The sequence below is a fragment of the Python bivittatus genome, unplaced genomic scaffold (genome assembly GCF_059951505.1).
Source record: "Python bivittatus isolate LINGU-HERP-01145 unplaced genomic scaffold, Pbiv_v1 ctg000060_np1212, whole genome shotgun sequence".
In the NCBI taxonomy this organism is placed as follows: Eukaryota; Metazoa; Chordata; class Lepidosauria; order Squamata; family Pythonidae; genus Python; species Python bivittatus.
The window spans coordinates 14,130,069-14,144,359 of NW_028277044.1; the positions used below are offsets into that span (position 1 = coordinate 14,130,069).

Below are 14,291 nucleotides of genomic sequence, written 5' to 3' on the forward strand. Positions count from 1 at the left end.
CTCTATTTCTTTCCTTTTACAAGAGCTGCTGGTAAGCTGGAGCCAAAAAGAACAGGAAACATCAAATAGCATGAGATGAGTTTGTACTCCAAGGCAGTATGAAAGAACGTTTCCAGACATATGCCTATTTAATAAAAATAAACTCCACTGAATTCTTTTGTTATAAATCAAGTTATAAATACTGCATTTTCCATAGAGTATTATGGTTAGGACTTTCATGTGACACCTTACTGGTTCATCAGATTGGGGCTTTCTGACTCCCCATATCATCACCAACATCACCAGGATAACACCACCACACGTTCCCCATATTTATTCTGGTCCAGTAAATTCTGGGTTGTACCCAGTGATTGCACAGACAGGAGATAATTTTGCTTTTTTTTTCTTTTTTTCTTTCCACAATTCTTCCCACCAGCTATCCTTGCATTCCAGGTACCACTACAATTATCTTCTCCAGAAATTGGGATCTAAATAGTGAAGCTATGTCTACTGGAGTTGTAAGGGACAATGCAAATCACCTGTAATCATATGGCTGTGTTTTCCTTTAACAGAGATCCCACTTTAAGACAATTCTCCCTTCACATTTCAGCCATATCCAACACATTGGCTCTGTTTAGGAAGGCCTCCAATCTTCTGGAGTCTAATGGTGGCATAAGGAGCTGCAGGGGTAAAAAGTATGCAGGATATTGCTTATGGAATTCTTTCCAACCTCTATATAGCAGTGGCCATAGGTGGCATCTGTTCCTTCTTCTGTGTAATGAAGTAACTTGTTCTATGCGCCCATATCTGTCTGTCTGCACTTTCTCCTCAGGGAATAATCATGTTTTATGCGAACATGTCGTCTGTGTGTGCGTGCGCGCGTGCATGTATCTTTGAGGGTTTAATCAGGATAGGCTGGCTTCATGTTTTGTCTCTGTATGTGTATGTGAGGGTCTAATCAGGGGGGGCTGTTGCATTTGTGCATGTGTGTCTCTCCTTGTGCTGTCTCTGTGTGCATCCATCCACGTTCTTGTTAAGGGAATGTTTACATTCTCAGCTATGATTGCCATGACAAAATAGCATTAATGGAACAAAAAACCCCAAATCCTACATCTATGTGATTATTTTTCTTTTGTTTGCTTTCAAACAACACATTAAGGCTGGTTATTCTGTCAGTAATTCACTCATACAACATACTAAATTAGCAAATTCCTGCTTAAAATTCATAAGAAAGGAAACTGTAACAGCACATCGATAAAGATATTTTAAATTTAATTTACAGTAAAACATACCCAAAAGACAAACAAAATAATAATACCATGAAAAAACAATAAAAGAAAATGGGGAGTTGACATATTAGACAAGCAAATGTTAGCAGCAAACATTAAATGTTGGGAGCCAACCTGTTCTTATAATCCATAAAGACTGGTGGTCTGTATTGTAGTTTCATACTTAAAGCTCAGTTGCTTCAACACTATAATCTGGGAAGTAATTTATTATTTGCTTTAATACATAATTCTCCAATGTATTCAAAGCCTTTTGTAAAAAGTCAGTTTTAGCATCAAATTTGTATCCTTAATCTTGAACAAACTATTTTTTATTTAATTCAAATATTAACTCAAAGAAAATCCTAACATTCCTTGTTTTTAAAATGGTGCAATAATTGAAAAAAAAAGTCAGTGTGGTATATAAGTTGGAGTGCTAGACTAGAACTGGGAAAACCTGGTTGAAATCCTTATTCAGATATGTGAAGTTTCTTGACTGGCGGGGCCCAACTCCTATTCTCAGCACGAAGGATAGTTGTAAGGGGAGGGGGAGAGACACTATCTTGAGTTCTGAGATAAAAGATAGGATATAAATGTGATAAACAAATGTATAAAGATAGCAAAAGACAGTCTCCTGTTGACATCGTTTTAAAGTTATAAGTAATTTTGCATTAAGAATCAACAAGCAATGGCCCATAAAATTTGACTCTGGTCCTTGAAGATATAACCTCTGTCACAGACATGTACATATTAGCTGTTAGTGGTTCGCTGTCAAGCTATGAAATCCACGTTCTTTATTCTCAAGAGATAGCGGGATGACAGAAAAGAGTAAAATGCAGCAGAACACAAAAAGTTGGAGTGCGTGTCAGACTGCCTCTTTCGGTGCACTGTGCTTCCAGAGAAGCCTCTAGGACTCATTCGCCTCATACATTTGTCAGCTCAGCAATTGTGGATGTATTATTTGCTGCATAAATGCCCATGGAAAGTAAGAATGTGAATTTCCTCTCATGCTGTATAAGAAACAACGCTGATCAAGCCAAAAGCAATCTCCATAGGCACAGTAGCACCAAATTAAATGTAGCCAATGACTTTCCATCATGGACATACCCAAACTGTTCTGCCCATGGAACAGGTGGTCTCTGATGTTTTGCATGTTTTACTCTAGACATGGATCAAAAAAGAGCTGTTCCAAAGAGAAGTATTTTGAATGTTCCATTCTGGAGCGTGTTTTATTTCTTGCCATTGAGGCAAGAAAAATACATTTTTTAAATTGTCCCTAATGCTATTGGTTTATGCTGGGGTAGGTTATCTGGGTAGAGTTCTGAAGCAACAGAAGGAGCTATGACACATCTCACTGCTGTTGGAGATGGACTGACTGAATCAGCAGCTACAGAGAAAGAAATTGCTATTAGGAACCAATGCTGAACTGGTGTTGACTGGTTGCCTGCCTGCCTGCCTGCCTGCCTTTGGAACAACCTCCATAGCCCCAATCCTATTTTATTTTAGGTTTGTTTTTTTTAAGGTTCAGGTTTGATTCAGTGGTTTTAATGAGATAGAAAGCAAAAGAGGGAAGGATTTCCCTTACACTTTCCCATTCACTTTTTTTTTAATCAGTCCCTTTTTGATTTAAAAGAATATTTCCCCCCTCCAAAAATACCTCTCCTCTCAAATAAAGCCTACTGATATATTTGGGGCAGTTAGCTCTGTATATGTGTACCACCACTGACAGCACATGCGCAAACACATTAAACAAAGCCCTTTTTTGTTTCAAAAAATGCATGCATTTAATGCTGCCTCTCCAACCCTATGTACATTCTCCAAATTAAACCACTCCCCTTTGAAAACCCCACTGAAAAAGCCAGGGCTGAGAGAATTAGACCAATTATAGCGCCGGTCAGAGGAAAGGAAGTGCCAAGGGCTGCTGGCTAAAGGAACAGAAGTGTGACTGTTGTAAGGAGGTTTAATTTTAGTACCATGCCTGCTCCTCTTGTGTCCTGGGTGGGTGAGTTGAAGAAAGGCCCAGTGTTGGGGAGAAGGTCTACTGACTATATAAGTGAAGGAAATGGTATAGGTACATTGCAAAAACAACTCAATCCTTAAAATACATACTTTACACATGTGCAAAAGCATATCCATCATGTGCTTTGTAAAGTAGGGGAAAAAAACCAAGACAAAAACAGATACGCAAAAACTTCCATGCACACACCCAGGACTGGTCTTTAATTATCAGCTGCAGATCTGTGAAACAAGATCATGGGGCAACCTGTTTATTTATCCATAAATACATTAAACAGTGAAGGGATATCACACATCCATACTCCTAACTCAATGTTTTACCATTCTCTAAGCATTCCATGTATTATCATGCATGATTTGTTTTATATACTATGATAATAATATTTAGCAACCTATCTTCAGCTTTATATTCATGCAAAACACTTCATAATTCAAGCCTATTCACTTTATTATACACTTTCTCTACATCAACAAACATATAGTAAAATTTATCTCTTTCTCACTTTTATACATTTTTCAGTGATCTGCTGAAAAGCAAAAATCTGATTTGCATACTCCTTGCCTGGCATAAGAAATTATAATTTTTAGTAATCTATGTTTTTTACTGTAGTATTTCAGTTATTACAAATCTTCTTCCTTCCCTCCCTTTCTTTCTTTGACTATATGTGTATACCTATTTCTCAATTTTATTTACTTAGACTGCTCCAATCATGACTGATTCTGACCGGCTTACAGATCTCCAAATAGGATTAAAAACAAAATACAACAGCTACATAAATTACTCAGACAGGAGTCACCATATTTGTCCTCCAGGAGGAACAAATACAACCTCTCATATCTCAAATGCCCACTGAAATAATCAGGCTTTAATTTCTTTTGAAAAACTAACCACGTTTTGGGCAGATATAATGTCACACATTCATACTGTACTTTGACATAGTTTTTTAACAAATACAAACTTAATTACTGATATTCTTTACCTAAACCAAATTGTATTTATGACTTGTTTAAGCTGGGTAAATGTCAGGCCCAGCCCAAGAACAACGGTGAAACAGTCCGGTTAAGTTCCTTTATTTGCTTACATGTTATAGGCAGAATCTTGCCAGACTAAACCTATCCTACTGCAATTAGTGGATATACCCTGCAAGATTCCAGGGAGTGGCTATCCTGAACCTCTTTTGCTTCCCACGCTCCACCTCCGGACTGTGTTGTCTTTTGTCTCCTTTCCCTTCCTGGAATGCAGCCCCTCCTTCCTGATAGCCTTGCTCTCTGTTGCTATCCACCGCATCACCCTCCTCTTAATAGATACATTCCATCACAGTAAAAGAATGAAAAGAAACTAAATTTCTCTGAAAATAGTTAAGAGAAATAGATAACATGAGGCTCCCAAACCCCTCTTTTGTGACTTCCAGAACCTCTTCCACAAACATCTAAATTTAGTGTCATATTTTTATGCTCTTTTGAGGAAGGAAGCACAAAAACAATAGGGGAAGGCTAAAATAGGGTTAGCATATTTTTGAAAAAGAATCTCTAAAGCTCTCCCCTTCCTCCAATCTGGGGGAAGGATCAGAAATCCTGGCTCAGTACATGATTAACTCTGCACTTCCCACTTTGCATCACTGTTCTGTCAATTGTAGACCTTGTTGTTTTGTACTTGGATATGAATAATATGTTGGTTTCCCATATACTTGTTCATAAGCGTTCTTCAGTCATGCTTTTTCTAACAATTTGTTTCAGTGTTTAGTTTACTCAATGAAAAAAAATTGGGTCATGGCATTAAAGCCTAAGCATAACAACCAAAATTTATTTTAATGTTTACGTTTTCCTCACAGCATTACATTTTGACAATTTGTGCTTTTAATCTAGTCTGATTTTGAGATATTACATCATTTGGTTTTAAGGGTTTCTAATGGAAATGAAAGACCTGCTCAAAATTTTATGACCAAGCGTAAAAGAAAAATGGGTAACCCCGATGGGCCCTTCAACTACCCATTCCTCTAACAGTTTTCACTTTGTAGTTGATCTGCATCAAAAAGAAGCCACAGTGTCCTTTCAATAAGATCAGTCCCCGATTGAATGGAGTAAGATTGAATGGAGTGAGTACACTCACTGGGCTGAGTGTAAGGCAGATCCTGTTTTCATTCCTTGTAATTGTTGCTTTTATATACCAAAAAGGGGGAATTTTAAAAAAGAAACACAAAAAGAGCAGACCAAAACACATTATATGGCATACAATGCAGCCTGCTTTTTAAACAAATAATTAAATCTTGACTACACAAAACATATTTGTTTGTTCTTCCATTACACTGTAAAGAGGCAGCTCTAATATAGCAAGTGAACATTTAATTGTATTCCAAAATTTTGAACATGGGGACAGCAATAACTTTTAAGCATGGGACAACTAATCATATTTGCTACTCTTCAAGGTCAGTAAGTCCCTAATACTTATGTAGTGGTAAGTTTCCAAATGTTTCATATGCCATTCAAAATTGCATCCTCATACTTAAAATATAACGATCACTGTATCATGATACTATGTTTAATGGATATCAAACCAAAATGGAAAATAACAAGGCCACGTCATATGAGTAAGTGTTCCTTCATATGATTCATGCCCTTAACATCTCTCACATGGACTACTATAGTTCACTTCATGTAAGCTGGACTTGAAAACTCCTTGGAAGCTTCAGCTGGTACACAATGCAGTGGCCTGTGTGTTGCTGGGCAGTCATGTTATTTTCATAACACATAACTACTTCAGTTGCTGTGTTGGTTGCTACTTTGTTTCTGGGTGCAATTCAATATGCCAGCCCCACCTTTGAAACTTCACACAGGCTCAGGGGAGCTAAGATATTGCCTTTTCAAATTGGGTTCTGTCTGCCAATTTGGGTGATCAGAGACCATCTGCTGAAGGTCTCCTCTGACAAGGAGGTTAGGTATGAGGACCGATAATGATGGGTGTTCTCCCTGGGAGTTCTGTGCCTGTGGAACAGCATGCCCACCCCAAAGCTCCTCTCTTAGCTTTCGGAAAACTGGTAAAAGCTGGCTGTTCCAGAAGGCTTTTGTTGTTTGATGTGGAATATTAGCACTGATCTTAACTATTAATTTGACTTCACGTTTATGGTGTTTTATTAGTGGTGTTATGTTGTAAATTGCTTTCATTTTTAGTATTAGTACACCACTTAGAATCTACTTGGATTGAGGCAGCAGATGTAGACAATCAATCAATCAATCACCAACCAACCAACCAACCAGGTCAGTGCTACCATGAAAAGAACAATAAAGAGATAGCACATGGGCAAACGTAAACAAACAATGGGATATTTTCACATCCTGAATAGTAATAGTTCATGCTGCAAGTTAATATATGTTTATAACATTAATTATGACACATAACATGTTCAGCATTTGTGATATGTTCCCCAAACAATTTAGGAGTATACACACAATTCTATGGTATATGTGAACCAGTCTTAAGAAAATAATCAGTAAAACTTGCAATGAATTAATATTTTTCTTTTTCCTTTATCTACCCTGTTTTGCAACATTATAGAGAAGATAATTTAGGAATTCCAATTAGAATATGAAATACGAAAAGCATGAACCAAGAAATTGTCAAAGCAAAAATGAAGTATACTAAATCGGATATTGTAGAAATACGCTGTAATGAGCCATTTTAAATCGGGTGATTATATTATTTATTTATCCAGGCCATTGTTTAGGTGGAACCACAGTTCCTATGGCATCTACAGGAGGTTCAAGCAGCTGCAGTAAAAAAAAAGAGAAAGAGAAAGATTACTTACATTACCTGCCTTCCCCTTGTGCAATTTATCTTGGCTTTGCTGACTACTACAAGGCCACTGATTGTACAGATCATGCCAAAATGTGAAAAATATTAAGACAAAGCTTCTCAACATTAGTGATACTATGACCTGCTAATATGAATTTTATGATTCCCACCCCCCATGAATAAAAGTAAATAATAAATAAAACTGCTGTGCTTGGTAGAAGATTTTAATGGAGAGTTAGACCCATAGGTTTAGCCATCTCTTAAAACTTACTCCAGGGCTTTGTGTCCTGTTTTGCAAGTTTGGGCAGTTCTCTCACTTTCCTTGTGCAAGTTTTATCAGCTCCTTTGGCTTCGGCAGGCAAAGCAGGGACACTGTCAAAACTCAATCGGGCCTTTGCTCAATGTTTTGACTGAGCAAGCCCACTACTACCTTGCACAGCTAAAGCAGGAGTGTACTTTGATAGTAGTCCCACACTGTCTGTGCAAGTGGGATGAGCTTTGAAAAAAACTGCAACCCTTCCCCTCTCAGTTATTCTTGTATTATGGCTAATGAATATGCCACAAAACCTGATTATTACTGTTCTGAGAAATCTTTACAAGGAACAAGAACTTACTGAAAGAATTGAAACTGGAGAAACAGAATGGGTCAGAATTGGAAAAGGGGTAAGACAAGGATGCATATTTTCTCCATATCTATTTAACTTTACAGTGAATATATTATAAAAATGGCAAGATCAGAAGAGAAGACAGCAGGAATCAAAACAGGAGGATGAAACACTAACAACTTGAGATAAGCAGATGACACCACTTCATTAGTTGGAAAAAAAGATTTAGAATACCTCATTATGAAAGTTAAATTGGAAAGTGAAAAATCTAGGTTAATGTTAAATATTAAGACAACAGTAATGTCAATCAGTGTACTTAGTGAACTCACAGGTGATTGAGTAGTGAAAGTGGTAGACTGTTTTGTTTACTTGGGCTCAAAATAGATGAAATGGACAATGTGCTAAAGAAGCAAAGAGGAAATTAATTCTAGGGGGGGTGGCAATGATAAACTCATGCAAGACCATGAAGGATAAGGACATTTCTATGAGCAGAAATATCAGAAGAATCAAGCAACGGTTTTTCCAGTGGGGTAACGCATGCCAGAATAAACTGGACACTGAGAAAGAGAAAGCAGATACAGACCTTTGAATATGGATATGGAGACCATTATTAAGAGTATCAAGACTACAAGAAAAACATGAAAGAAAAAAAAACTTATTGCCATCTTGAAGCAAAGATTAGCACGAAAAACTTATATATTGGGGGAACGGGATACAGTGAATCATAGACCAGATAAAATGACTATTTGCAAAGTGTAGGGGATAAAAGGGGAAGACAATCGATAAAAGTGGATGGATGGTATCAAAGAGATTAGGTATCTAAGTAACTATTTAAAAGTGAAACAGCTTAACAACTGGGCAGTTTTATTGTATACTAAAAGATAGACTCATTAACCCAATTGCTAAGTAGCATACATTAATTTTGATCATGAGAGTTTTCCCATTATGTTTCAGTTCAATGTAAAATAATGGGTATCTGGGATGGTAGCATAAAAACAGTTCTAGGTAACGGTATTGCCTTGTACTGTTCATGTGCTTAAGCCTATAGTATTGTACAGTAAAGACAGACCTGAGAGCTTTGGAGTGAAAACAAGCAGGATAATAGGCTGACATACACAAACTATTGGCTTAAGGCCAGTATATGGTTGATGATGCACAGGGCCTCCACTCAGATGTACAAGGAGGTCATTCTGGAATCCAGATTTAAAAGTCCTGTGGAAGTACCAACTTTAGATATAGATTTGCTTCTGCTTGGGGATTATTCATTTTTCTGATCTCATCTCTTTTCCTCTTGTCACATGTCTTTAAGATTGCACGACTAAGCAGAGATTTCCTTGTTTTTAATTGAATTTACGTAAGTTGCTATTTGAATATTTTCAGGAGGTGTTATTAAACTTATTTCCAAGTATGTTAAGTCAGTTCCATTTTGTTTAGGAGCCTTCTTACTCATTTCCCTGAGTAGGATCATAAACTGTTCTCCCAAATTTCTATCCAGAATAGAAAACTGTTTTCATCAATGACTAACTACCCAAAGAGAAAGTAATAGCCTTGAGTAATTAATGTCAAACCATTGTATAAAATTGTCCTTCTGGCAGGCCCAGGCCCTCAGACCTGGGGCTATGATGAGAATACTCCAACTGGAACTATTTTCAATCCTGTCCTCTGATTAGCAATTACAGTATTCTAAAACCAGAGATCCAAAAAGCTCCTAAATCTAGTGTACAGTACACGGCATAATACAACAATATAAAATAACAATAACATATGACATAATAGACTTTCATTTCTGAAAATTGCCATTTAAGTATATCTTGAAAATAAAAAACTAGAACTGTATCTACAAACGGCTGGATGAGACCCATTAAAATAAACAGAATGGTGTTAAGAAGGAGGCACAGTGAATGTCAGTTCACAAGTATGGGTAGGTCTCTGACTCTGGAAGCTAGGCTGGAGTTGAAAATATCTGCCTTTGGACCTAGCATCCAAAGGTTAGCCCCACCTTTTATCCTTTGAATGCTTTTCTGTCAGTATTATCACAATCAATTATCACTTCAATCAAATACACAATTATTTCATTTGGTTGTACTGTTTAGCTTGTTTATTTTATGGATTGTAACGTATTATGAGATCTTCTGGACGGTAGGAAGGCTATACATATTTTAAAAATAATAATAAATTTCAACCCCATTCAAATATTTAGCCTTAGTAAAATATTTTAATGGAGACATGCTTGCATGCATTTTATTAACAGGATGTCATCTCATTTAGCAACTTTCAGAAGCGTGTTTTATTCCCATCTATAATGTTATCCTGACTACAGGTTTAAATATAGCCATTGGAGGCAAGGATCTCAATGAAAACTAACACTGCTTTCCTCACCCATATTTCCTAAACTTTGCAATATAAAGTATACATACACCACAGAAGATATGACTTGCTGAGAAGATATCCATATTTTGTTAAATAAGAAAAAAATCTCATTTGTTTATATACAAAATGTAAATAAATATAAATTGCAATATAGTTCCTCAGCTGTGCTAATGACATCTTTCTACTGAAGTCAGAGCCATTGGCATTCTATTAAATTACATTTCACTATAATTATATTTGTGAAGTAATTGTTATCCTGCTTCAACTTTACTAAATTCATGAGGGCATGACATTAAATTGTCCAACTGCAATTACAAATGTTCAAAGGTAGCCAAAATTAGCAACAACAAACATGCCTTTAAATCAACATGCAAGTAACTGTGAGATCCAACCAGACTCATAAAAATGACAAATGCAATTGGACAAACAACTATAAATATACTGATGCTATGACTATGGAATAATTTTGTATCCAGTTCAAACATAAAAATCTATACTAATTGCTAATTATTTTTTCATGTAACACCATCAGTTCAAGCTAATATATCAGCTAAAGCCAAGAAGCTTTAGAATGCCTATAGTTAATAATCACTCATAAAACCAAAGAAATCTCATTTGTGGATGACTAAGGCTGAAGTGGACATGGTAAAGCCCACCAATGTTCTTACTGTGATCTATAATTGCAAACATTGCTTTAGTATGATGCACTTTAAAGGTATACATGGGATACTTACCACATAAAGAAAAAATGCTATTTCATTATAGTTTCCCACTTCTAAAAAACCTGTTTTTATGCTATAATAATAAAATATCAGAATGGTGCCATACTAGTAGCCTTTGACCATTACAATAGCCAATACAATTCTAGGAGTATGTTCAGATAGAACATCAACTGTGTTAGCCATTTGTTCTTTGAGGCTACTTGCACAAGAAAGAGGTAAGGACAGGGAAGACGAATGCTATAGGAGATGATGTGCATATGAAGTATCACTGCTTTTGTTACCGAATATATTTTTATTTATTTATTTATTTTCAGACTTGTATGCCGCCCATCTGGAAGAAATGCTTTTATGTCTGATATGGAACAGTAGTCTCAACAGCTTTACTGTTGCTGATTAGCTAAATAAAACATTTTACCTATTTTAATGCACAGTAAAAGGTTAGTGGTAGGACATAAAACAACTAGATGTGATATAATGTAAGCAATATTTGAAATTCTAGTTTACATATATCTTAAAAAACAAAATTTATCTTTAGCTGTCACTTAGGTCAAATGAAATATATTTATATCTCAGAGATTTTACATGTACAGATACATTAAAACTTTGATTTGGTGCAGAAGGCAGTTAAGGGGTCTTAGTACAAACAGCAGAAATATCAAAACATTATAATTATATATTTGGCAATCAGAATACTAAAGTTTCTACCTTCCAGTGCACTAAGCAATACACAGTTGTAACCAATCTTATTAAGTATGATAATACTCAGTTATCATATTGGTCAAAAAGGTGGTCTTATGTGACTTACACTTAGAAGACACATTTTATTTCACATACCAAGCGCGCCACTAAGATTTTCAGCACCATGGACAGCACCAAGCCTTTGCAGCACTGTGGGCCTCTGTTCCATCACACTGCATATATCTGATTCAGTTTACAGTTCAGAATAGCATACAACTTCATCCTCTCCTTTCACTTTTATACAAAGCAGCACTTAAGTTTATCACAAGAACAAGCTTCCAAGCTGTTAAAGATAATACATGTAAAGTTGAACTGATTATTATATCCCAAAAGCCTTGACATCACAAGTTTATTTATAAAGATACTACACCCAATGCAAACTTTTAAAATAAGTTTAAAAAAAAAAAAGTACTAACTCTTCTTCACAAATAACTATTTCCTGAAGTACTACTCCTTTTGGAGGGAATGTAAACTGGTTCCATCTAAGAGTATTTTTGGAAATTCTAAGGGTTTTTTTTTTTTTACAAAAGGTAAAATAAAATGCAGTGATTCTTAAGTTATCCACCATCCAGGGCTTTCTCTTTCAAAAGAATATTGATGGTCTTTGTATTTTCAAACCCAACACAATTCTTATACACAGTAGTCACATAGTTTTATTTATGGTTAAACTAAAACCATCCCACTGGTTTTAGAGAAAATTATTTCCATATGAATGCGCCTGGGACTGCAAACTTCAGTACAGATTCAGTACAACAACAGTTACAGCACAACACACATTTTTGTTACAAACAAGCAATAGTGGCTTGAGTAGAATGAGAAATTAGCCAAATATAAACAGCAACAAAGCAGACATCATGATTCTACTACCATCAGTGCTCCCTACCCAGTTCAACGAAGAATCTATTAGCAATTAATAAAACTGGAGCTAATCCTGACTCCAGAGACTTGAAGCACACACATGTACAAAGAAAAAGAAGGGACTACCACCTGGGACTACTTCCTTTCCTCTATGATTCAATTACCATTCTCTCTAGTACTCCTCAGATAATCACTGCGCTTTGATTCCCAAGGTTTCCAGGAAACACTTTAAAGCCCCGCAAGCAAAGCTTTCACAATGAATTTGGACAAGGTTGCCCTTCAGAGAGATGCTGTAAGTTCTTGACCAACTACGCAGCTATTATCTCTCTGTCGTTTAATTCTCGATAGTCCGAAAATGTGAAAAAGAGTAACACCAACCACATTAATCTCTGGTAGCACAGGCGGCTTCGGACTGTTCTTCTTAACACACACACACACACACAAAATCCAAGAGAAGATACGCTTAGTCTCCGTCATCTATTCAACCCCACTGATCCAGCAACTTCAAAGTTAACTTCCCCTGCAAAGCATCCACTCTGGCCCGCTGACCTCTGAATGACGCCTCTTCCTTGCCAACTCCGGGAAACAACCGAGATCGCAGATCAGGTAACGACGTGGGGAAACCCCTTCCCAACCACGCTTCAGCCTAACCATTCCCTTCCCCCGGCTCTAGCCCGTGCAGTTCCCTGCCGCCTCGGATCCTGCTCGCTGGCACGCCGCCACTTTTCCCTGCCAAGCCGCATTCTTGCCCCAGGCGAAGCGGGCCAGCGGAATCCCCAGCGCCTCGCCGTTTTCCGAAGGAAGCTACCTCTGCCCTCCCAAGAGACCGAGGACGGCCCTCCCGCCTCCCCGACCACGCGCTTCCCCGAAGACCGCAGGCCACCACGACAGCCACAGACCCCAATAGGAAAACGCACCGGCCACCGAGAAGCAAGCGAGGCTCCTACCTTGCAATCCTCCGGACCGGATTTCACCGAGTACTCCTCCGCCTGCAGGTATTTCTGGAGCACGAGCTCGAACTCCCGGTAGCGGTCCTGAGCTTGCCGATCATACCTCTGGTAAACCAGGACGCAGCGGCGGCAGGAGCGAAGCCAATCCTCCTCCCTGCTGCGCCGATCCTCTTGTCCAGCGCCCCCGTCGTCGTCGTCGTCGTCCTCGCCACGGTCCACAGTGCAGTTCAGCGTGTCCGGGCGGGAAAGCCCGGAGAAGAGCTCGCGCAGCGTGTAGGAATTACAAAAGGGAAGGTAGAGCTCCGCCTGGGCCGAACCCCCGGGCTGCAGGCGGCGACAGGCAGCCTCGGCGTCGCCCAGCAAGCTGAAGCACTGGCCGGCGGCCGGCGCCGCGGGGCTGCTGCTGGGAGCCGTCCCCCCCACGCCGCGCTCCATGCCCGGCTCCGCGCGGCGCTCCCGGTCCCGATGGCGCCCGGCGGCGACTTGCCTGGCCTCAACGCAGAGCCACAGGTGGTCGGAGAGCAGGACGGTGAAGAAGAGCAGGGAGGCCAACGACAGGCGCCATTTCTGTGCCCGCTCCGAGTCGGCGAAGGGCTTGTCAGTGTCCCGCGGGCCGAAGCACACGCCCGAGCCGGATCCTCCCGTGGGGCGGCTGCTCATATTTCGGGAGCGCGCAGCCCCGGCCGGCTCCACGGCGACGGGGGCTCCGCAGCCGGGCTCGACGGCCCCACGGGCATGGACACTGGGCGGCGGGGCGCCAGGCTCCCCCCTCAGCGAAGGGTGACGACGGGGGTGGGGGTGGCCGCGGCGGCGTTGTTGGTGCGAAGGGTGGCGATGGTGCTGGTGCTCCTGCGCGCTGGGCTGGGCTGGGCCGGGCCGGTAGCCGTCCCCTGCCTCCCTCGCCTTTCCCGTCACCCGGGCATGGTCAGAGCGCAGGCCCCCATTGTGGCGCCAACACAGCCAGCCCCCCGCTGCCCGCCCGTCGCCTCATGCCGCGC

At 39.6% G+C, this 14,291-nt stretch overlaps 1 protein-coding gene across 2 annotated transcripts in view; it reads right to left on the reverse strand.

The window, feature by feature from the left end:
- The window catches only part of NALF1 (NALCN channel auxiliary factor 1), a 438,234-nt gene extending 423,943 nt beyond the window's left edge, over positions 1–14,291 (reverse strand). Inside the window, exon 1 of one of the 2 annotated variants that reach the window (XM_088136512.1) lies at positions 13,291–14,291. In XM_088136512.1, the coding sequence (XP_087992638.1) occupies positions 13,291–13,953 (663 nt within the window). In that variant the 5' untranslated portion in view covers positions 13,954–14,291. The remainder of the gene's footprint in view (positions 1–13,290) is intronic. The other variant, XM_088136513.1, reaches the window with a different exon arrangement.